This window comes from Pseudophryne corroboree, chromosome 2 (genome assembly GCF_028390025.1).
Source record: "Pseudophryne corroboree isolate aPseCor3 chromosome 2, aPseCor3.hap2, whole genome shotgun sequence".
Lineage (NCBI taxonomy): Eukaryota > Metazoa > Chordata > Amphibia > Anura > Myobatrachidae > Pseudophryne > Pseudophryne corroboree.
This window is the reverse complement of record NC_086445.1, coordinates 41,485,183-41,510,541: the sequence shown is the minus strand read 5'-3', so window position 1 is coordinate 41,510,541 and position 25,359 is coordinate 41,485,183. Positions and strand designations below refer to the sequence as shown.

General features: G+C 49.2%; 1 protein-coding gene and 4 non-coding genes across 5 annotated transcripts; all 5 read right to left on the bottom strand.

The window, feature by feature from the left end:
- Window positions 1-3,051: 3,051 nt before the first annotated feature.
- Window positions 3,052-3,197, bottom strand: LOC135054239 (small nucleolar RNA SNORD15). Its single transcript, XR_010243442.1, has one exon. It is a non-coding gene; the product is annotated as a small nucleolar RNA SNORD15 (small nucleolar RNA).
- A 367-nt stretch (window positions 3,198-3,564) lies between these two features.
- On the bottom strand, window positions 3,565-3,711 carry LOC135054243 (small nucleolar RNA SNORD15). The gene has a single exon (XR_010243445.1). It is a non-coding gene; the product is annotated as a small nucleolar RNA SNORD15 (small nucleolar RNA).
- Window positions 3,712-6,427: 2,716 nt separating this feature from the next.
- On the bottom strand, window positions 6,428-20,434 carry RPS3 (ribosomal protein S3). The gene is made up of 7 exons (XM_063951223.1): window positions 20,326-20,434; window positions 15,817-15,947; window positions 15,508-15,601; window positions 15,134-15,228; window positions 8,941-9,128; window positions 7,693-7,901; window positions 6,428-6,505 (listed from the first exon to the last, which is right to left on the bottom strand). Exons 1-6 carry the CDS (start codon window positions 20,353-20,355, stop codon window positions 7,696-7,698), a joined length of 744 nt encoding a protein of 247 aa, XP_063807293.1. The 5' UTR covers window positions 20,356-20,434; the 3' UTR covers window positions 6,428-6,505; window positions 7,693-7,695.
- Window positions 7,501-7,646, bottom strand: LOC135054242 (small nucleolar RNA SNORD15). The gene has a single exon (XR_010243444.1). It is a non-coding gene; the product is annotated as a small nucleolar RNA SNORD15 (small nucleolar RNA).
- On the bottom strand, window positions 8,014-8,160 carry LOC135054244 (small nucleolar RNA SNORD15). The gene has a single exon (XR_010243446.1). It is a non-coding gene; the product is annotated as a small nucleolar RNA SNORD15 (small nucleolar RNA).
- Window positions 20,435-25,359: the final 4,925 nt, after the last annotated feature.

The following is a 25,359-nucleotide window of genomic DNA, read 5'->3' as shown; positions in this document are numbered from 1 at the left end:
TCCCTAGGGGGTGACATCCTCATATTTGGCAATTGCTCCGCCTCCACACCAATATCGTCCTCATACATGTCGACACACACGTACCGACACACAGCAGACACACAGGGAATGCTCCTAACGAAGACAGGACCCACTAGCCCTTTGGGGAGACAGAGGGAGAGTTTGCCAGCACACACCAAAAGCGCTATATATATATATATCAGGGATAGCCTTATAATAAGTGCTCCCTTATAGCTGCTTTGTTATATCAAAATATCGCCATAAATGTGCCCCCCCCTCTCTGTTTTACCCTGTTTCTGTAGTGCAGTGCAGGGGAGAGACTTGGGAGCCGTCCTGACCAGCGGAGCTGTGAGAGGAAATGGCGCCGTGTGCTGAGGAGATAGGCCCCGCCCCTTTTCTGGCGGGCTCGTCTCCCGCTATTTAGAAAAATTAGGCAGGGGTTAAATATCTCCATATAGCCTCTAGGGCTATATGTGAGGTATTTTTAGCCTTTATAGGTAATCATTTGCCTCCCAGGGCGCCCCCCTCCCAGCGCCCTGCACCCTCAGTGACTGCTGTGTGAAGTGTGCTGAGAGGAAAATGGCGCACAGCTGCAGTGCTGTGCGCTACCTTTTGAAGACTGCAGGAGTCTTCAGCCGCCGATTCTGGACCTCTTCTGACTTCAGCATCTGCAAGGGGGCCGGCGGCGTGGCTCCGGTGACCATCCAGGCTGTACCTGTGATCGTCCCTCTGGAGCTTGATGTCCAGTAGCCAAGAAGCCAATCCATCCTGCACGCAGGTGAGTTGACTCCTTCTCCCCTCAGTCCCTCGCTGCAGTGATCCTGTTGCCAGCAGGAATCACTGTAAAATAAAAAACCTAGCTAAACTTTTTCTAAGCAGCTCTTTAGGAGAGCCACCTAGATTGCACCCTTCTCGGCCGGGCACAAAAATCTAACTGGAGTCTGGAGGAGGGTCATAGGGGGAGGAGCCAGTGCACACCACCTGATCGGAAAAAGCTTTACTTTTTGTGCCCTGTCTCCTGCGGAGCCGCTATTCCCCATGGTCCTTTCAGGAACCCCAGCATCCACTAGGACGATAGAGAAACCACCATATAGGCAGATGCTGGAGTCCTCAATATCGATTGTGCATTTCCCATTAATGTATTGTTAGGCTGTGCAGACTTTGTACTCACAAGTGTTCATATAAATATGTAAAAAAAAAAAAGTTACACGAGAAAGTGTGTGTAAAGAGACCTACCCCCACCCTCCCGTACTTCCACATGGAGTAGCAAAGTTACTTGCTTTAGTATAATGTCTTAAAGCTGCATTGGTCTATTGCACAGATTTCACTTTCCGTCAAGTGACAGAAGTGGGCGGGACAAGGCACAAAGCTGAATGTTGATCACACGGATGCTGAAGTATACAGTGTGATTGAGCGCTAAGAGTCCTTTTCATTTCCAACACAGCTGCACATTAGGTTACATGAACGCTATTTGAGCTTTAAAAACAAGGCAAAACTGCAGCATGACCGTACTACACAGAGTGCTGTGCACTAGAGGACGGCAGCTCTCCTCACTCCTGTGGCCACATTTACAGAGTACAGGCCTCCAACTCTCACTGGTTGTTACACCAATTTAAAACTGCAACTCCGCTGGCTGTATGCTACTGTATTCAATCGTCCCCTGAAATTGCGTGTCTTGGCTTTCTGTAAATGTAGCCCCTGGGTGGGCTTCCTGGGAACTTCAGTTATCCCACTGTGATGGCTGAATATGGGAGCCAGCATGGTACAAAGCTGATTACAATGCTCTCCCAGGCCCGCATATAAGGCTATGTACTAAAAACATTACTATCATTTTCCTAAGGTACTACCTATGACCAGGGACTACCAGGGCCCCCCTCTACGTCACAGACCTGGAAGTAACCGCTTTACATAAATATAATTCCCCCACACCTCCCTAGCTATAATATGTCCCTTAATAAGAACAAACAAGATACATTTATAGGTTTTTTTTTTCCTTTATTTTATAGAATATCTGAGCTGGTATTCAACACTTCTTTATCCTGGTTTATAGCATCCTAGGAAAGAGAAGAGAAGGTATTTCCCATCAGACATGTATTCACTTTACATTTAACAGTGTGAAGGTTCTCAGCGATGGCTACTTTTATATAGTGCCAAAATCTGCCCACAGCACCGTACAGAGACTAAACCATTACACAGCTGTACATGAGATGACAAAGCAACAACCGCAGGCAGGATGTAGTATGGAGGACATGAAGCTCGTAAATACAAACTGGAAATAACAGTCACTAGCAGCAAATGGAAATGGAGGCAAACTGGTGCAAGGGATAGTGCTAGAATGAGTGTAAGCAGGCCCTGGATATGAGGGCTTACATTCTAGGAGGAAGGTGTGTAACCAGGAAGGTATATTGGCAAAGGGGGTAAGGGCATGGACAGAGGAGCGGAGCTATAAGCATTGCTGGTAGACTTAATCAAAGAAATCTTAAGGGCAAGTGTGGATGCTGGTGAAGTCTGCTAGAGTGAGGGACGGAGTTCCAGAGCAGTGGGGCAGCACAGGAGAAAGCTGAGGCCTAAATGAGACGGCGGTCAGTGCGCAGGGGAGTGTGAACAGAAGTAAGGTTGGAGCTGTAGGAGGGAGTGGAATGACTGACCCTTCATAGTCAGATAGTGATGCAGTTGGCACAGGGGTGAGGCTGACAGAGCAGACAGAAGTAAATGAAAGCAGAAGTGAATAGACTAAACTGGGGAGGGATGAGAGGGAAGGCCAGAAAGGGGAAGGTTGCAATAGTCCAGGCGAGAAATGTCAAGAATACACATCTGAGTTTTGGGGACACATGACGAGATGTCTACCCTTGAATGTGAGGTAAAGGAGTTGATGACAACCTATTTGTGGACGGGGAGATAATGGCGCAGAGAGGAGATCAGGGGGTTCTAGATGGGGGGGCACTGAGTCTGGTTTTAGACCTACCGCGTTTAAGCGTTGGGACATCTAGGAAAACCTATTGATAAGACTACACAAATCTAACATGTTTTAGGTGACATATCAGTCTTCTACCTTCTCAGACAAATGCCTCAAGGACATCAAGTGAAGGGCAACCTTGACTCAGTGACCCGACGTCTACAGCACAGAACGTGAGGCAGGCAGGGACCACTGGACAAGGAGGTACCCATTCAGACTCGTCATCGTATCATCACAGAAGGATCATTCTAGCCATAAACACGTAATCGCATCCTCCATGTACTTACCCATTATGCGGTGGGCACAGGCTGAGGCATGGCGGGGGGCTGTGCCTGCTGTTCTGGCTTGGCTCCTTTCTGCTCAGAGATCGGAGTTGTTGGCAGGATCTCCTCTTTGGGCTCCACAATGCTGACGTGGTCAGGAAGGGGCTTCTTGGGGCCGATCTTTCCACTGGGATCCCAGGGAAGCATGATCTTCACCTTGATGCCCAACACACCTGTAGTAAATACAGATTTCTCATTACACCTCAGCAACTCAACTGGGTCATGCTTTCAGGTAGAGCGTCGCTGTATGACCTGGGCTTAGCATCCAATCACCGGCCCCTCCACCCTTCTCAGACAAATGCCTCTAAATCAATCAGGAGTTAGGACAAGTCTCCGGTAGAGGCACCAGGTACAGTGACACAGAACGTGACTCTGCACAGGAGCCTCTAAAAGGAGCGTCCCATCTGACTCGTCATCGTATCATCACTGAAGGGTGGAAGTTCCAGCAATTATAGACAAGAATGTACAATAAATTCGTGCCCGCACTGTGTCAGTAAGGAGACTGATGTCCATCTATAATTGGTGCAGATCTTACTACACAGAATGGAGCACTCCTAAACCCATTACACAGTAACTAGCTGTTCTCCAGATGAGACCAACGCGCTGGAACTACAGAACATTTCCTAAATGTGCCCCTAGCATTACAGAAGGACGTACCTGCGAGATCTCATGGTGCATAGTCTGGTGGGCCGGAGTATGACCTTCCTTCTGAGCTGTACTCTGCCGTCTCCAATAGTGACCAGGTCAGCCGCTGGCCTTGGAGTCAGAGGGGAAAAAATAATTAAGGATTAGCTTATACATCAGGGCAGAAACAGTGTATATCAAGGATGGGCCACTGTGAACCGACACCTACCTACATGACCACCCTATAGTCCAAGTATAGATTACATAGCATGCAGGATGCCCAGCAGCTAATGGGATCAGACGTTGCAAGTTAGTCTATATTAAATACCAGAATGGCGGAACTTTGCGCTGTAGCGTGCAGAGCTCCCTGAACGTATAAAACTGCATTAGATTTCAGCCATAGCGCTCTTGTTGGAAAAGGAAACCAGGCAGAGTCACATACACAGGTCACACTGTCCAATACAGCAGCGTCACGCTGATGTCACAGGACTCTATGTAGTAAAAGTGCCGATTAGAAAACTAGATGGAGTCAAATGGGAAGAAGGGGGGGGGGGGGGGGGACTGCTAGAGACAGGAGGAAAGAGAACCCAGGCTGCACCAGGGGCCACATCTAGTCATAATATAACATGTGCACTACGGCGCTCGTTTAAAGTTGGGATGAGTGAAAGAAAACTTTTTTGGAACAAACCACGTTGCACTGCAAGGGGGGCAAATACATCACATATAAACACTGGCTGCTTTCGCATGAAGACTACACATGTTGGACAACTTTATTCTTACACTGCAATTAAGGTCTGCGATAAATCTAATTCTGCATGTTATATCTGCGCCCCCCCCTTCAGTGCAGCATGGTGTTACCCCGCTGCAGTTCCTTTCTGTTCCCAACTCTGAACCAGCCAATGTGCATCACTATTCAGCACTTACACCTCACCGATCCCCAATCATTTCTTGCATTGCGGCTACTGACATAAGACTAGCCATAAAACGCCAATAGTAAATAAGTAAAACATTCACGCTGAACAGATTATTCTTCATTACCGGCCACTTGCAGACAGGTCCGCCTGGTATCCGGATGTCACGGGGAAGCAGAGCTGCTCAGGGACAGTCATTGTTGTGGTTTGCAGAGCTCTGGAAAGGACGTGTTACAGGATCCATCCTCCATGTCCGCAGCTTGTGATGAGTGTCCCTGGGGCTCACACACCTACGTACCATGCAGAGAGGCTTTTCCACCTCCAGGTTCAATTTATTGCTTAAATCTTTCATTTGATTTTTCCCGTTTCAGCCATATATCTAAACCCTACATGTACCTCTCCCAGTGGCATTGCTGGGATCACTTTAACCGTCCAGGTCACACCACAATTCCTGAATACAGCGCTCTGTGCTGTCAGGATGTACAGTTACTGCATACAGCGCTCTGTGCTGTCAGGATGTAGTTACTGAATACAGTGCTCTGTGCTGTCAGGATGTAGTTACTGCAGTCACTCACCGTACAAGACGCCACACATTATATAAGATGCACTTTCCTCACTCATCTATCCCTTTAATAGGAGTAACTAAACCAGTGCGGTCACACTTAATCCCCTGCTGTATTGTTTTGCATCTGAGAATAGATGAAAGGCTTATGCTAATAAGCCTTGGTGCACCAAAGAAGGCTAGATGAGCAAGGCTCCATCTGTACGTTCCCTTATTGCAGATATGGAAAAACCACCATATAGGCAGATGCTGGACTCCTCAATATCGATTGTGCATTTCCCATCTTTCTTTATTCCCCATGGTCCTTACGGAGTCCCCAGCATCCACTAGGACGTTAGAGAAAGTTACTTGCTTTTGCATAATGTCTTAAAGCTGCATTGGTCTATTGCACAGATTTCACTTTCCGTCAAGTGACAGAAGTGGGCGGGACAAGGCACAAAGCTGAATGTTGATCACACGGATGCTGAAGTATACAGTGTGATTGAGCGCTAAGATTCCTTTTCATTTACATCAACACAGCTGCACATTAGGTTACATGAATGCTATTTTAGCTTTTGAGCCTTAAGGCAAAACTGCAGCATGACCGTACTACAGAGTGATGTGCATTAGAGGACGGCAACTCTCCTCACTCCTGTGGCCACATTTACAGAGAACTCTCACTGGTTTTTACACCATTTAAAACTGCAACTCCGCTGGCTTTATGCTACGGTATTACAATTTCAAGGTCAAAACTGCAGACAATTGGCGTCTTGGCTTTCTGTAAATGTAGCCCACTGTGCGAGCGTCCTGGGACCTTCAGTTATCCCACTGTGCTGGCTGACTGAATATGGGAGCCAGCATGCCGATTACAACGCTCTCCAAGGCCCGCATATGAGGCTCTGTACTAAAAACATTACCATCTACTATCATTTTCCTAAGGTACTACCTATGACCAGGGACTACCAGTGCCCCCTCTACGTCACAGACCTGGAAGTAACAGCTTTACATAAATATAATTCCCCCACACCTCCCTAGCTATAATATGCCCCTTAATAAGAACAAACAAGATACATTTATAGGGTTTTTTTCCTTTATTTTATAGAATTTCTGAGCTGGTATTCAACACTTCTTTATCCTGGTTTATAGCATCCTAGGAAAGAGAAGAGAAGGTATTTCCCATCAGACATGTATTCACGTTACATTTAACAGTGTAAAGGTTCTCATCGATGGCTACTTTTATATAGTGCCAAAATCTGCCCACAGCACCGTACAGAGACTAAACCATTACACAGCTGTACATGAGATGACAATGCAACAACCGCAGGCAGGATGTAGTATGGAGGACATGAAGCTAGTAAATACAAACTGGAAATAACAGTCACTAGCAGCAAATGGAAATGGAGGCAAACTGGTGCAAGGGATAGTGCTAGAATGAGTGTAAGCAGGCCCTGGGTATGAGGGCTTTCATTCTAGGAGGAAGGTGTGTAACCAGGAAGGTGTATTGGGAAAGGGGGTAAGTGCATGGACAGAGGAGCGGAGATAGAAGCATTGCTGGTAGACTTAATCAAAGAGAAATCTTAAGGGGAAGTGTGGATGCTGGTGAAGTCTGCTAGAGTGAGGGATGGAGTTCCAGAGCAGTGGTTCAGCACAGGAGAAAGCTGAGGCCTAAATGAGACGGCGGTCAGTGCGCAGGGGAGTGTGAACAGAAGTAAGGTTGGAGCTGTAGGAGGGAGTGGAATGACTGACCCTTCATAGATAGTGATGCAGTTGGCACAGGGGTGAGGCTGACAGAGCAGACAGAAGTAAATGAAAGCAGAAGTGAATAGACTAAACTGGGGAGGGATGAGAGGGAAGGCCAGAAAAGGGAAGGTTGCAATAGTCCAGGCGAGAAATGTCAAGAATACACATCTGAGTTTTGGGGACACATGACGAGATGTCTACCCTTGAATGTGAGGTAAAGGAGTTGATGACAACCTATGTGTGGACGGGGAGATAATGGCACTGAGGAGATCAGGGGGTTCTAGATGGGGGGGCACCGAGTCTGGTTTTAGACCTACCGCGTTTAAGCGTTGGGACATCTAGGAAAACCTATTGATAAGACTACACAAATCTACCACATGTTTTAGGTGACCTATCAGTCTTCTACCTTCTCAGACAAATGCCTCAAGGACATCAAGTGAAGGGCAACATTGACTCAGTGACCCGACGTCTACAGCACAGAACGTGAGGCAGGCAGGGACCACTGGACAAGGAGGTACCCATTCAGACTCGTCATCGTATCATCACAGAAGGATCATTCTAGCCATAAACACGTAATCGCATCCTCCATGTACTTACCCATTATGCGGTGGGCACAGGCTGAGGCATGGCGGGGGGCTGTGCCGGCTGTTCTGGCTTGGCTCCTTTCTGCTCAGAGATAGGAGTTGTTGGCAGGATCTCCTCTTTGGGCTCCACAATGCTGACGTGGTCAGGAAGGGGCTTCTTGGGGCCGATCTTTCCACTGGGATCCCAGGGAAGCATGATCTTCACCTTGATGCCCAATACACCTGTAGTATATACAGATTTCTCATTAAACCTCAGCAACTCAACTGGGTCATGCTTTCAGGTAGAGCGTCGCTATATGACCTGGGCTTAGCATCCAATCACCGGCCCCTCCACCCTTCTCAGACAAATGCCTCTAAATCAATCAGGAGTTAGGACAAATCTCCGGTAGAGGCACCAGGTGCAGTGACACAGAACGTGACTCTGCACAGAAGCCTCTAGCAGGAGCGTCCCATCTGACTCGTCATCGTATCATCACTGAAGGGTGGAAGTTCCGGCAATCACAATGGTAAAGCCCATAGGACAATGGACTGATTTAGTGGGAGTAGAAGAGAACGAGCAAACAGACAGATCAGATAATGCCATTTCCACCAACAGAGTCACTATTGGCCAGATGTGAACAGACCCTTCATTAGCTTTACAATGCTATAACGAACAATTCAAAGAACCTTTGATTACAATGCTTCATACACATCAGTGTAGTGCCCCAGATCATCCATCCAGGCAAACATCTCTAAAGGGGAATGCAAGATGGTTTCCAGCATTATAGAAACTTAACCATGAGCTGGAAGAGCATTACAGGTTCCTGTCACTCTCCACAAGGCCAATAGGAATGAGGGGAGAGCAGAGCAGAGTAGCAATTAGTCAACACAGAACAACCCAAAGCACCTGGCTGTCCCTCTTTGGATCAAACCAACAGCTCACTCTAGATATAGCCTGAAGGTGTCTAGAATTAGACTCCAGAACGGACACCCCATCACTCTAGAAACGACTTAAAGTTCGCTGAAGAAAACCAAGCACTTAGGTTTTATATTTCAACAGAAGTGAAGGAAGCAAATATCTGTAGTCTAGAATATTCAAAATGTAGGAATGTCCACAGCCAAGATTGATAAATCCAGCCCCATTAGCATGGGTGAGGTGCCTTTTACATAGGATTGACTGCACATTGATGAAAGCCTTGTTTCTTATGGAGTACTCGAGCAACAATTTGTTAACACAAGGCAAGTGTTAGGCGAGGTAAAGAGAACGCAGGAGACATCTCACCCTGTCTGAGCAGTACGTGACGGACAGCTGTATCCACATAGTAATTGACGGGGTCTCCACTGTGGATCATCAGGCCATCCACGAATTTCATGGACTTGGCTCTCTGGCCTCGCAGTTTGCCGGAAACAACCACCTCACAGCCCTTGGCCCCGCTCTCCATGATGAAACGAAGGACACCATAGCAGGCCCTGATGGAAGAAATAGTTTAGATCTAATGTTCTGGATACAATATACAGAAAATAAGAATTTACTTACCGATAATTCTATTTCTCATAGTCCGTAGTGGATGCTGGGGACTCCGAAAGGACCATGGGGAATAGCGGCTCCGCAGGAGACTGGGCACAAAGTAAAAGCTTTAGGACTAGCTGGTGTGCACTGGCTCCTCCCCCTATGACCCTCCTCCAAGCCTCAGTTAGGATACTGTGCCCGGACGAGCGTACACAATAAGGAAGGATTTTGAATCCCGGGTAAGACTCATACCAGCCACACCAATCACACCGTACAACTTGTGATCTGAACCCAGTTAACAGCATGATAAAGGAGCCTCTGAAAAGATGGCTCACAACAACAATAACCCGATTTTTGTAACAATAACTATGTACAAGTAATGCAGACAATCCGCACTTGGGATGGGCGCCCAGCATCCACTACGGACTATGAGAAATAGAATTATCGGTAAGTAAATTCTTATTTTCTCTAACGTCCTAGTGGATGCTGGGGACTCCGAAAGGACCATGGGGATTATACCAAAGCTCCCAAACGGGCGGGAGAGTGCGGATGACTCTGCAGCACCGAATGAGAGAACTCCAGGTCCTCCTCAGCCAGGGTATCAAATTTGTAGAATTTAGCAAACGTGTTTGCCCCTGACCAAGTAGCTGCTCGGCAAAGTTGTAAAGCCGAGACCCCTCGGGCAGTCGCCCAAGATGAGCCCACTTTCCGTGTGGAATGGGCTTTTACAGATTTTGGCTGTGGCAGGCCTGCCACAGAATGTGCAAGCTGAATTGTACTGCAAATCCAACGAGCAATCGTCTGCTTAGAAGCAGGAGCACCCAGCTTGTTGGGTGCATACAGGATAAACAGCGAGTCAGATTTTCTGACTCCAGCCGTCCTGGAAACATATTTTCAGGGCCCTGACTACGTCCAGCAACTTGGAATCCTCCAAGTCCCTAGTAGCCGCAGGCACCACAATAGGCTGGTTCAAGTGAAATGTTGAAAACACCTTAGGGAGAAATTGAGGACGAGTCCTCAATTCCGCCCTGTCCGAATGGAAAATCAGATAAGGGCTTTTACAGGATAAAGCCGCCAATTCTGACACGCGCCTGGCCCAGGCCAGGGCCAACAGCATGACCACTTTCCATGTGAGATATTTTAACTCCACAGATTTAAGTGGTTCAAACCAATGTGACTTTTGGAATCCAAAAAAAAAAAAAAAACTACATTGAGATCCCAAGTGCCACTGGAGGCACAAAAGGAGGCTGTATATGCAGTACCCCTTTTACAAACGTCTGAACTTCAGGGACTGAAGCTAGTTCTTTTTGGAAGAAAATTGACAGGGCCGAAATTTGAACCTTAATGGTCCCCAATTTCAGGCCCATAGACACTCCTGTTTGCAGGAAATGTAGGAATCGACCCAGTCGAATTTCCACCGTCGGGCCTTACTGGCCTCGCACCACGCAACATATTTTCGCCAATTGCGGTGATAATGTTTTTGCGGTTACATCCTTCCTGGCTTTGATTAGGATAGGGATGACTTCATCCGGAATGCCCTTTTTCCTTCAGGATCCGGCGTTCAACCGCCATGCCGTCAAACGCAGCCGCGGTAAGTCTTGGAACAGACAGGGTCCTTGCTGGAGCAGGTCCCTTCTTAGAGGTAGAGGCCACGGATCCTCCGTGAGCATCTCTTGAAGTTCCGGTTACCAAGTCCTTCTTGGCCAATCCGGAGCCACGAATATAGTGCTTACTCCTCACCATCTTATCAATCTCAGTACCTTGGGTATGAGAGGCAGAGGAGGAAACACATACCCTGACTGGTACACCCACGGTGTTACCAGAGCGTCTACAGCTATTGCCTGAGGGTCCCTGGACCTGGCGCAATACCTGTCGAGTTTTTCCCAACGGTTTATAATCCTGTGGAAGACTTCTGGGTGAAGTCCCCACTCTCCCCGGGTGGAGGTCGTGCTGAGGAAGTCTGCTTCCCAGTTGTCCACTCCCGGAATGAATACTGCTGACAGTGCTATCCCATGATTTTCCGCCCAGCGAAGAATCCTTGCAGCTTCTGTCATTGCCCTTCTGCTTCTTGTGCCACCCTGTCTGTTTACGTGGGTGACTGCCGTGATGTTGTCCGACTGGATCAACACCGGCTGTCCTTGAAGCAAAGGTCTTGCTAAGCTTAGAGCATTGTAAATGTCCCTTAGCTTCAGGATATTTATGTGAAGTGATGTCTCCAGGCTTGACCATAAGTCCTGGATATTCCTTCCCTGTGTGACTGCTCCCCAGCCTCGCAGGCTGGCATCCGTGGTTACCAGGACCCAGTCCTGAATGCCGAATCTGCGGCCCTCTAGAAGATGAGCACTCTGCAACCACCACAGGAGGGACACCCTTGTCCTTGGTGACAGGGTTATCCGCTGATGCATCTGAAGATGCGACCCGGACCATTTGTCCAGCAGGTCCCACTGGAAAGCGTGGAATCTGCCAAATGGGATTGCTTCGTAGGAAGCCCCCATTTTACCCAGAACCCTTGTGCATTGATGCACTGAGACTTGGCTCGGTTTGAGGAGGTTCCTGACTAGCTCGGATAACTCCCTGGCTTTCTCCTCCGGGAGAAACACCTTTTTCTGGACTGTGTCCAGGATCATCCCTAGGAACAGAAGACACGTCGACGGAACCAGCTGCGATTTTGGAATATTGAGAATCCAATCGTGCTGCCGCAACACTATCTGAGATAGTGCTACACCGACCTCCAACTGTTCCCTGGATCTTACCCTTATCAGGGAATCGTCCAAGTAAGGGATAACTAAAATTCCCTTCCTTCGAAGGAACATCATTTCGGCCATTACCTTTGTAAAGACCCGGGGTGCCGTGGACCATCCCTACGGCAGCGTCTGAACTGATAGTGACAGTTCTGTACCATAAACCTGAGGTACCCTTGGTGAGAAGGGTAAATTTTGACATGAAGGTAAGCATCCTTGATGTCCCGAGACATCATGTAGTCCCCTTCTTCCAGGTTCGCAATCACTGCTCTGAGTGACTCCATCTTGAATTTGAACCTCTGTATGTAAGTGTTCAAAGATTTTAGAATCGGTCTCACCGAGCCGTCTGGCTTCGGTACCACAATAGTGTGGAATAATACCCCGTTCCCTGTTGCAGGAGGGGTACCTTGATTATCACCTGCTGGGAATACAGCTTGTGAATGGCTTCCAAAACTGCCTCCCTGTCCGAGGGAGACGTCGGTAAAGTCGACTTTTGGAAACGGCGAGGGGGAGACGTCTCGAATTCCAATATGTACCCCTGAGATATTACCTGAAGGATCCAGGGGTCTACTTGCGAGTGAGCCCACTGCGCACTCAAATTCATTGAGAACGGGCCCCCACCGTGCCTGAGCTTGTAAAGCCCTAGCGTCATACTGAGGGCTTGGCAGAGGCTGGAAAGGGTTTCTGTTCCTGGGAACTGGCTGATCTCTGCAGCCTTTTTCCTCTCCCTCTGTCACGAGCAGAAAAGAGGAACCTTTTGTCCGCTTGCCAACAAAGGACTGCGCCTGATAATACGGCGTCTTATTTTGAGAGGCGACCTGGGGTCCAAACGTGGATTTCCCAGCTGTTGCCGTGGCCACCAGGTCTAAAAGACCGACCCCAAATGTCCCCTTTCAAAGGCAATACTTCCAAATGACGTTTGGAATCCGCATCACCTGACCATTTTACTGGTAGAATTGGACAACGCACTTATACTTGATGCCAGTCGGCAATTATTCCGCTGTGCATCATGCATATATAGAAATGCATCTTTTAAATGCTCTATAGGCAATAATATACTATCCTTATCTAGGATATCAATATTTCCAGTCAGGGAATCCGACCATGCCAACCCAGCACTGCACCTCCAGGCTGAGGCGATAGCTGGTCGCAGTATAACACCAGTATGTGTGTAAATACCTTTTTTTGGATACCCTCCTGCTTTCTATCAGCAGGATACTTAAGGGCGGCCATCTCATGAGAGGGTAGAGCCCTTGTTCTTACAAGCGTGTGAGCGCCTTATCCCCCCTAGGGGGTGTTTCCCAATGCATCCTAACCTCTGGCGGGAAAGGGTATGCAGCCAATACTTTTTAAGAAATTATTAATTGTTATCGGGGGGAAACCCACGCATCATCACACATTTTATTTCTCAGATTCAGGAAAACTACAGGTAGTTTTTCCCTCACCGAACATAATACCCCTTTTTTGGTGGTACTCGTATTATCAGAAATGTATAAAACATTTTCCATTGTCTCAATCATGTAACGTGTGGCCCTACTGGAAATCACGGTTGTCTCTTCACCGTCGACACAGGAGTCAGTATCCGTGTCGGCGTCTGTATCTGCCATCTGCCTGACGGCCTATGAGACGTCTGGACAGGCACAAGCTGAGTAGCCGGCTGTCTCATGTCAACCACTGTTTTTTTATATAGAGCTGACACTGTCACGTAATTTTCAACAGTACATCCACTCAGGTGTCGACCCCCTAGGGGGTGACATCACTGTTACAGACACTGCTCCGCCTCCACATCATTTTCCTCCTCATACATGTCGACACACACGTACCGACACCCAGCACACACACAGGGAATGCTCTGATAGAGGACAGGACCCACTTAGCCCTTTGGGGAGACAGAGGGAGAGTTTGCCAGCACACACCAGAGCGCTATATATGTATAGGGACAACCTTACAATAAGTGTCTATCCCTTATAGCTGCTTATATCTGTTATTTTGCCAAATAAGTGCCCCCCTCTCTTTTTTACCCTGTTTCTGTAGTTGCAGGATGCAGGGGAGATTCTGCGAGCCTTCCTACCAGCGGAGCTGTGTGGGAAAAATGGCGCTGTGTGCTGAGGAGATAGGCCCCGCCCCCTTCACGGCGGGCTCTTCTCCCGCTTTTTACTGGAAAACTGGCAGAGGTTAAATACATCCATATAGCCCAGGAGCTATATGTGATGTATTTTTCGCCAACTAAGGTAAATTCATTGCTTCCCAGGACGCCCCCCCCCAGCGTCCTGCACCCTCAGTGACCGGAGTGTGAAGTGTGCTGAGAGCAATGGCGCACAGCTGCAGTGCTGTGCGCTACCTTATGAAGACAGGAAAGTCTTCTGCCGCCGATTTATGGACCTCTTCTTGCTTCAGCATCTGTAAGGGGGCCGGCGGCGCGGCTCCGGGACCCATCCATGGCTGGGCCTGTGATCGTCCCTCTGGAGCTAATGTCCAGTAGCCTAAGAAACCCAATCCACTCTGCACACAGGTGAGTTCGTTTCTCTCCCCTAAGTCCCTCGATGCAGTGAGCCTGTTGCCAGCAGGTCTCACTGAAAATAAAAAACCTATTTAAACTTTTACTCTAAGCAGCTCAGGAGAGCCACCTAGATTGCACCCTTCTCGCTCGGGCACAAAATCTAACTGAGGCTTGGAGGAGGGTCATAGGGGGAGGAGCCAGTGCACACCAGCTAGTCCTAAAGCTTTTACTTTGTGCCCAGTCTCCTGCGGAGCCGCTATTCCCCATGGTCCTTTCGGAGTCCCCAGCATCCACTAGGACGTTAGAGAAATCCCCATTCCATCTACTAATCCGTGTGATATGGCCCATTAAGGGGTAGCAGACATCTTTAACCGATCAGAGTATTGAAAGCGAGGCTGCTAGTAACCAGGGGGGATACTGTAGCCCACCCACCGTGGAAGTTGGATAAGGATATTGGGTGGGAAGGGAGGGGGGATATACAATTTGCTATACTGCACTTCTCAGACAAATGCCTCGCAGTTCGTCTTCACACAACATTCTGACAATGTCCGGTAGCTAGGCCAGCATGCAAAACGCAGCGACCGGAACTACCCAGACAAAACAGAACGATGTTAGACTCGTCATCGAATCATCACAGAAGTGGACACTTTGGTAACTAACTTGCTGCAACTAATAATTCTGGACATATAAGGGATATGAGTGAAATACTTCAAACTGTTTTCACCTCCTCACCGCCAGACCTCCGAGGAGCTTGTAGCGCAGGGACTCAGCCTGAGCAATGGCGCACAGACCCCTTGTGGCGACTTTCTCTGCATACAGCTGAAAGACATGAACAGTACTGATTTGTATACAGGACCGGTGATAAGATACAGCAATGCTCATTAAATCTACCACCACAAAGGTATTTTACACACATGCTTAATGGTAAAATTTGTACAGCAACGAAAATCTGTCTCGAAGTAACCACTCACATGTATGGGGCAGACGGGACAGCGCTCTGCATTTGCTGATATAGATATGAACAAAGTTAGATCATTGCAGTCAACCAGGTTTCTACTGATCCCACACTTAGGGAGGATCAGCGGTCTCTAAACTCACCTCAACGCTGCCCTCCGGAAAGCCGAACCTCTTCTGGACTACTGCAGTCAGCTCTCTGATACGTCGTCCCTTTTCACCAAGGACATTCTGGGTCCTGGAAGGAGATAAGACCTATTATCCCAGTGCTGTCATGTGCTGCCCTAATACATTACATGATCAAAAGCCTCTGGATAGGACCATGTGGACAATGCCACAAGCAGGGTGAGTCCAGTATCAGCCTTAAGGTCCCAGCCCCAAACCCCCACAATAATCGACAGTGAAGAGATTGCTGGCACTGCAGATTCTGCAACCTCAATCTGCCTGGATTACCTGGTAGCAAGAATGATGATTTCAGTCCTGGTTGGGGTGACTCGGACCTCCACCCCGGAGTAGCCATCTTCAGCAAGCTCACGGGTCAGGAACTCATTCAGCTCAGCCTTGAAGATGCCATCAGCGACAAACTGCAAAGAATATGCAAGTGTTACATGAAGGAGCAGCGTCTGGACATAACTACCGGCTGCACAGATCTATGGAACGTTTACTGCAAGGGTCACCCTCATATCATCAAATACTGGTCAGACAGGATAAAGCAACTTGCAGACTGCCAGGCATACTCCACGTACAATCAATAGATCACTGACCTGTTTATTCTCTCAAACAGATACAATATACACTATGTGGACAAAAGTATTCGGACGCTTAACAATTACACCAACAGGGACTAATGACATTGTATTCAAATACATATACTTTAATATGGAGTTGGCCCCCGTTTTACAGCTATAACAGCTTCCACTCCTCTTGGAAGGCTTTCCACAAGATGTGGGAGTGTGTGTGGGAATTTGTTAGACAAGTAGGCCTGGCTCGCTATCTCCACTCAAGTTAACCCTCAAAGGTGCTCGATGCGGTTGAGTACAGGGCTCTGTGCAGGCCAGTCAAGTTCTTCCACACCGAACTAACCAAACCAGGTCTTTATATTCCTTGCTTTGTGACCTGGAGCACAGTCATGCTGGAATAGAAAAGGGCCTTCCCCAAACTGTTGCCACAAAGTTGGAAGCAGAGCATCATGCAAAATGTCTTGGTAAGCTGAAGCATTAATATTGCCCTTCACTGGAAATGAGGGGCCTAGCCCAAACCCTGAAAAACTGCTGCATACCATTATCCCTCCTCCACCAAGCTTCACAGATGGCATAATGCAGTCGGACAGGTAACGTTCTCCCGGCAGCCGCCAGACCCAATTTTGCCCATCTGACTGCCAAAAAGAAGCGTGATTCGTCACTCCACAGGACACTTTTCCACTACTTCACAGTCCAGTGTCGGTGTGCTTTACACCGCTCCATCCAACGCCTGGCATTTAACTTGGTGATACGAGGCTTGCAGCTGCTCGGTCATGGAAACCCATTCCATTAAACTCCTGCTACACAGTTTTGGTGCTTACATCAATTCCAGTGGAAGTTCACATCTCTTCAGCTATGGAATCAGCAGAACGTTGGCGACTTCCGTGCACCATCACCTTAGCAGTCATTGAACCCGCTCTGATTTTACGTGGTCTTACGCTTTGTGGACGAGTTTCTGCTTTTCCTAAACGCTTCCACTCTCTAGTATCACCCACAGTTGACCGTGGAATATCCAGCAGGGATGAAATGTCACAAGCCATCTTATTGCAGAGGTGGCACTCTATCACAGTACCACCCCTGAAGTCACTGAGCTCTTCAGAGTGACCCATTTTGTATCACAAATGTTTGCATATGGAGACTGCGTGGCTAGGTGCGTGATTTAATACTCCTGTGTCAATGGGTCCGATTGAAACACCTGAATTCAATCATTAACAGGTGTGGCCAAACACTTTTGTCCATATAGTGCATCTTATACCCAGAAAACCAAGTAAAACTCGAGCACAAGCAGCCACTACCCAGGCCGACTTATAGGGTTACCAGGCCTGTCCGTACGCAGTAAATCACGGTGTTGTACACGTTCCAATTTCAGCAGTACCTAACGTTTAATATTACAGTAGTACAAAACAAGTTCTCTGCAGAAGGAGACCATTGCTGTAACGCATATGCGACATAGCACCCATGATGACAGACCGCAAAATGTTTCTTGCAGTTACTGACAAGCCAGACTTTTAATGCTATGGAAACATGACTAAAAACCCCGGTCACCAGAACTTCCTACAGGGATGCTGTGACCTCTGAAAATGACAGGAAAGTGAGAAATCTGATTTCTCAGCTGTAACTCGTTGACGTTTGGTTTGAACAGTGATCGCACCACCTGTCTTCAGAAACATACCTCTAAGTGACATCTTACAGCTCCAGCCCAAAAAGCACTGCACAATAATTACTATATTAACACCTCAATAGGCAAATGAGCAATCACATCAGACCCTTAAAAACAACTCTGTGCAGCAGTCTCCAGAATAGACACCACCACACAAGCCGTTCACACCGCAGCGATTACCCAGCACATGTGCAGTTGTGTTCTGTAACATGGATACAGGGACACTCAGGTAGGCGACACTTGTAGTGCTACATGACAATCACCACCCACAATGCAGACAGTACACTACGGTGCTTACTATGAGCATAGGTTATATTGTGATATGACACGGGTAGCACATCAGGCAGGGTGATCTAAGATGTGGAGCCCATCTACAGTGTTGCCTGGTATAGTGAGCTGGTGGCACACTACAGGGTAGTCAGGGCGATGAATGCATGGAGGCCAATGATGAATAGGAGCCACTATGGGGCACTGATGCAGACAGCAGGGGTGTGGGGGTTTGGGACAATTGCACCATACTACAGGTGTGCGGTGCTACGGTGGCACCACGGTAGTCAGGGTTGAGGGGGTCTATGGGGGCACGGCGCTGCACAGTACACTACAGAAGTGAGAGGCTATGGGGGCACGGTACTGCATTCCACTGCAGAAGTGAGGGGCTATGGGGGCACGGTACTGCATTCCACTACAGTAGTGAGGGGCTATGGTGCCGCATTATACTACAGAAGTGAGGGGCTATGGGGGCATGGTGCTGCATTACACTACAGAAATGAGGGGCTATGGGGGCATGGTGCTGCATTACACTACAGAAGTGAGGGGCTATGGGGGCATGGTGCTGCATTACACTACAGAAGTGAGGGGCTATGGGGGCATGGTGCTGCATTACACTACAGAAGTGAGGGGCTATGGGGGCATGGTGCTGCATTACACTACAGAAGTGAGGGGCTATGGGGGCATGGTGCTGCATTACACTACAGAAGTGAGGGGCTATGGGGGCATGGCGCTGCATTACACTACAGAAGTGAGGGGCTATGGGGGCATGGCGCTGCATTACACTACAGAAGTGAGGGGCTATGGGGCATGGTGCTGCGATACACTACAAAAGTGAGGGGATATGGAGGCATAGTGCTGCGATTCAGTACAGAAGAGAGGGGATATGGAGGCATGGTGCTGCATTACACTACAGAAGGTGCTATGGGGGCATGGTGCTGCATTACACTACAGAAGGTGCTATGGGGGCATGGTGCTGCATTACACTACAGAAGGTGCTATGGGGGCATGGTGCTGCATTACACTACAGAAGGTGCTATGGGGGTATGGTGCTGCATTACACTACAGAAGGTGCTATGGGGGTATGGTGCTGCATTACACTACAGAAGAAAGGTGCTATGGGGGTATGGTGCTGCATTACACTACAGAAGTGAGGGGCTATGGGGGCATGGTGCTGCGATACACTACAGAAGTGAGGGGCTATGGGGGCATGGTGCTGCATTAAACTACAGTAGTGAGGTGCTATGGTGCTGCATTACACTACAGTAGTGAGGTGCTATGGTGCTGCATTACACTACAGAAGTGAGGGGCTATGGGGGCATGGTGCTGCATTACACTACAGAAGGGGCTATGGGGGCATGGTGCTGCATTACACTACAGAAGGTGCTATGGGGGCATGGTGCTGCATTACACTACAGAAGGTGCTATGGGGGCATGGTGCTGCATTACACTACAGAAGGTGCTATGGGGGCATGGTGCTGCATTACACTACAGAAGTGAGGTGCTATGGGGGTATGGTGCTGCATTACACTACAGAAGTGAGGGGCTATGGGGGCATGGTGCTGCGATACACTACAGAAGTGAGGGGCTATAGGGGCATGGTGCTGCGATACAGTACAGAAGTGAGGGGCTATGGGGGCATGGTGCTGCATTACACTACAGAAGTGAGGGGCTATGGGGGCATGGTGCTGCATTACACTACAGAAGTGAGGGGCTATGGTGCTGCATTACACTACAGAAGTGAGGGGCTATGGGGGCATGGTGCTGCATTACACTACAGAAGTGAGGGGCTATGGGGGCATGGTGCTGCGATACACTACAGAAGTGAGGGGCTATGGGGGCATGGTGCTGCGATACACTACAGAAGAGAGGGGCTATGGGGGCATGGTGCTGCGATACACTACAGAAGTGAGGGGCTATGGGGGCATGGTGCTGCGATACAGTACAGAAGCGAGGGGCTATGGGGCATGGTATTGCACTACACAGGCAATAAGGCCTATGTGACACTACAGGTGAGAAGTGAACCCTCCGGCTGCCACTCTCTGTGCAGCTGGTCATGCTTGTACATGTAATACCCCTCCCCCTGTACCCGGCGCACGAGACTCCTGCCCAGACACCTATACAGCGGCCATGATAGCCCAGCGCTCAGGCCTCACGCCATCCACATCCATCCGCCCCAAGAAACCGGTCACAGCCGCCCAGACTGAAGCCCCTACGCCCAGCCGGTCCCGGAGCACCCCGCCACACGAATATCTCCCGGCTGCACCCGCACACACCGCCCGGTTCCCCGCTCACCTTCCTCTTCTTCGAGATTTGCACCGCCATCTTGCTGACGGCCGCAGGAGGGAAAGGGAGGTCACTTCCGGCGGAAGTGGCTATAACCAGCACTCGGCGGCAGGAAATAACTTGACTCTGGCCGCGGGGGATCACGGGAAGTGTAGTCTTTCCCAGGGACAACTGTGATACCATGTAGCGGAGCAGCAGGGAGTGCGCGCGAGTGTTCGCTTATATGATGGGCGATGTAAGGGGGCGGAGCCCCGGCCAGTGGCATGACAGCTGCCATTATTATGTGCATAATAATGGTAATTTTACTCAATTGCTTGTATGTTGCTGCTTTATTAATGCATATTATTATTATTATTATTTTCTCTTACGTCCTAGAGGATGCTGGGGACTCCAAAAGGACCATGGGGTATAGACGGGATCCGCAGGAGCTTGGGCGCACTAAAAATACTTTGACTAAGTGTGAACTGGCTCCTCCCTCTATGCCCCGACCCCAGGGGGGGGGGGGGGGGGGGGGCACAGACAAATTGGTGCTTTTTTGTTATTAACAGCGCTACCAGCATATATTATCGTGGTGTGGTATATGGGCGCTGGGGTGTGAGCTGGCATACTCCCTCTGTGTTTCTCTCTCCAGGCTTCCCTGTAGGCTGTCCCCTTTATTTGGCCAGTGTGAGTGTGGGGGGTGTCGGTACTACGTGTCGGCATGTCTGAGGCTGAGTGTTCCTCCCCGCAGGAGGTTACTGGGGGCGCAGAAAGGGAGCTGGAAATGGCTCTGTCGGCACAGCCGACTGATGATTGGGTTACTATGTTAAGTACACTTAATGCTAATGTGGCTTTATTGTCTAAGAGGCTGGATAAATCTGATTCTCAGACACAAGCATGGAGAAAATCCATGGAGGATGCTTTGGATCAGGTACAGACCCCCATCAGGGTCACAAAAAACGTTCATTTACCCAGATGGTAGATACAGATGCCGACACGGACTCTGATTCCGATGTCGATTTTAATGAGGCTACTTTACACCCAAGGGTAGTTTAGAGTATTCAGTACATGATTGTGGCTATTAAAGATGTTTCACATATCTCTGAGGAACCTGCTGTTCAGAACACAAGGATTTGCCTATTTAAAGGGAAAAAACCTGAGGTAAAGTTTCCCCCCTCTCATGAAATGAATGCTCTTTGTGAAAAAGCTTCGGAGTCGCCGGACAAGAGGTGGCAGATTCCCAAGAGAATCTTTTATGGCGTATCCTTTCCCCTCTGATGACAGGGAAAAATGTGAGTCGTCTCCACATGTCGACAAGGCTCTAACCCGTTTGTCCAAGAAGGTGGCGCTTCCGTCCCCTGACACGTCTTTGAAGGCCATTTTCGTTAATACTGGTGCATTGCTCGACCTGCTGTGGCGTCGGTATGGGTGAGTAGTGCTATTGCTAAGTGGGCTGATAATTTGGCTTCCGATATGGATACCCTTGATAAGGATAACATTCTTTTGACTCTTGGTTATATCAGGGACGCTGCAGATTACCTAAAGGATACGGCGAGGGATGTTGGCCTCTTGGGATCAAGAGCCAATGCCATTGCGGTCTCGACCAGGAGGGCGCTGTGGATCCATCAATGGAATGCTGATGCCGACTCCAAGAAGAATATGGAAGCTCTCCCCTTCAAAGGTAGTGTCTTGTTTGGTGACGGCCTTGCTGACCTGGTGTCTACCGCTACTGCGGGTAAGTCATCTTTTCTTCCTTATGTTCCCACACAACAGAAAAAGGTGCCCCATCAGCAGATGCAGTCCTTTCAGCCTAACAAATACAAAAGAGGAAAGGGCTCGTCCTCCCTCGCCTCAAAGGGTAGAGGAAGGGGAAAGAGGTCGCCTGCAGTGTCAGGCACCCAGGACCAAAAGTCCTCCCCCGCCTCTACCAAGTCCACCGCATGACGCTGGGGCTCCCCTGCGGGAGTCCGTGCCGGTGGGGGGCTGTCTCCGAATCTTCAGTCAGGTCTGGTTTCAATCAGCCCTGGATGCTTGGGTCTTAGACATAGTGTCCCAAGGGTACAAGCTGGAGCTTCAGGAGATGCCCCCCCCCCCCCCCCCCCCCCCCCGCGCCGCTTTTTCAAATCGGCATTGCCAGTTACTCTTCCAGAAAGAGAAGTGGTAATTGCCGAGATACAAAGGTTGTGTCAACAGAGGGTCATTGTCCCCGTTCCCCCGTCCCAATGGGGGGAAGGGTTCTATTCGAGCCTCTTTGTCGTACCGAAGCCGGATGGTTCGGTCAGACCGATTCTGAACCTAAAATCCCTCAATCCATACTTGAAAACTTTCAAGTTCAAGATGGAATCTCTCCGAGCTGTGATCTCCAGCCTAGAAGGGGGGTATTTTATGGCGTCAGTCGACATAAAGGATGCCTACTTACACGTCCCGATATATCCTCCGCATCAGGCCTTCCTGAGATTTGCGGTGCAGGATTGTCATTACCAATTTCAGATGTTGGGATTTGGGCTTTCCACGGCACCGAGGGTTTTCACCAAGGTTATGGCAGAAATGATGGTACTCCTTCGCAAGCGAGGGGGTCACAATTATCCCGTACTTGGACGATCTCCTGATAAAGGCGAGGTCAAAGGAACAATTGCTAAAGAATGTGGAACTCTCCCTGATGGTTCTGCAACATCACGGATGGATTTTAAATTTGCCAAAGTCTCAGTTGGTTTCGACGACTCGGCTGCCCTTCCTGGGCATGATCTTAGACACGGAGCTTCAGAGAGTGTTTCTTCCGGAGGGCAAAGCTCTGGAAATACAGACCATGGTCAAGGAGCTTTTGAGACCGACAAGAGTGTCGATTCATCAATGCACTCGAGTGCTAGGGAAGATGGTGGCGGCTTAAGAAGCCATTCCGTTTGGCAGGTTTCATTCCAGGGTGTTTCAATGGGACCTGCTGGACAAATGGTCCGGGTCTCACCTACACATGCACTGGAAAATAAGTCTATCTTCCAGGGCCAGGATCTCTCTCCTGTGGTGGCTGCAAGGCTCTCACCTTCTAGAGGGACGCCGTTTCGGAATCCAGGACTGGGTCCTGCTGACCACAGATGCAAGTCTCCGAGGCTGGGGCGCAGTCGCGCAGTGAAGAAGTTTCCAGGGAAAATGGTCAAGCCAGGAATCTTCTCTCCACATAAATGTTCTCGAGTTAAGAGCCATTTACAACGGCCTCCTGCAAGCGAAGAGTTTTCTTCAGGGTCTCCCTGTCCTGATCCAGTCGGACAACATAACAGCGGTGGCGTACGTAAACCGCCAAGGCGGAAAAAGGAGCAGGGCGGCAATGGCGGAAGCCACAAGAATTCTCAGCTGGGCGGAACAGCACGTGAGCGCTCTGTCAGCAGTCTTCCTCCCGGGCGTGGACAACTGGGAAGCAGACTTCCTCAGCAAACACGATCTCCATCCAGGAGAGTGGGCTCTTCATCAAGAGGTATTTGCAGAAGTGACAAGGCGTTGGGGAATTCCTCTGATAGACATGATGGCGTCTCGCCTCAACAAGAAACTTCCGAAGTATTGTTCCAGGTCAAGGGACCCCCAAGCCTGTGCGGTGGACGCCCTGGTGACTCCGTGGGTGTTTCAGTCGGTGTATGTTTTCCCTCCGCTTCCTCTCATTCCAAAGGTGTTGAGGATCATAAGGCGAAATTGGTTCAGGCAATACTCGTCGCTCCATATTGGCCACGGAGGGCCTGGTATCCGGATCTTCAGGAATTACTAGTGGAAGATCCCTGGCCGCTTCCTCTAAGAGAGGACCTGTTGCTGCAGGGGCCCTGCCTGTTTCTGGACTTACCGCGGCTGCGTTTGACGGCGTGGAAGTTGAGTGCCGAATCTTAGCTCGGAAAGGTATTCCCGGGGAGGTCATCCCCACTCTCCTTAAAGCTAGGAAGGAGGTTACGGCGAAACATTATCACCGTATTTGGAGAAAGTATGTGTCGTGGTGTGAAACCAAAGCAGCTCCTGCAGAGCAGTTTCACTTGGGTCGTTTCCTCCACTTTTTGTAGGCAGGCGTGGATGCAGGCCTGAAATTGGGTTCCATCAAGGTGCAGATTTCGGCTTTATCTATTTTCTTTCAAAAAGAATCGGCCGTCCTCCCTGAGGTTCAGACTTTCGTGAAGGGAGTGCTGCATATCCATCCTCCATTTGTGCTACCCGTGGCGCCGTGGGATCTTGAAGTGGTGTTGCAGTTTCTTATGTCTCACTGGTTTGAACCTTTGCGTAAGGTTGAGTTGAAGTTTCTCACTTGGAAAGTGGTCATGCTTTTGGCTCTGGCGTCTGTCTGCCAGACGAGTGTCCGAGTTGGCGGCTTTGTCTCACAAGAGCCCTTATTTGATCTTTCATTCGGATAGAGCGGAATTGAGGACTCGTCAACAATTTCTGCCGAAGGTGGTTTCTTCGTTTCACATAAACCAACCTATTGTGGTGCCGGTGGTGGCTACGGATGCTGTGGTGGTCCCAAAATCTCTTGACGTTGTAAGAGCTTTGAAAATTTATGTCACCAGAACGGCTCTTACTAAGAAGACAGAGTCTCTGTTTGTCCTGTATGCTTCCAACAAGATTGGAAATCCTGCTTCTAAGCAGACTATTGCACGCTGGATTTGTAATACGATTCAGCAAGCTCATTCTTCGGCTGGGCTACCGTTGCCGAAGTCAGTAAAGGCCCATTCTACCAGGAAGGTGGGCTCATCTTGGGCGGCTGCCCGAGGGGTCTCGGCACTTCAACTTTGCCGAGCAGCTACGTGGTCGGGTTCAAACACTTTTGCTAAATTCTACAAGTTTGATACCCTGGCTGATGAGGACCTTATGTTTGCTCAATCGGTGCTGCAGAGTCGTCCGCACTCTCCCGCCCGGTCTGGAGCTTTGGTATAGACCTCATGGTCCTTTTGGAGTCCCCAGCATCCTCTAGGACGTAAGAGAAAATAGGATTTTAATACCTACCGGTAAGTCCTTTTCTCCTAGTCCGTAGAGGATGCTGGGCGCCCATATCAGTGCGGACTGTTCCTTGCAGTTGAGTTGATACTGGTTATTTTCGGT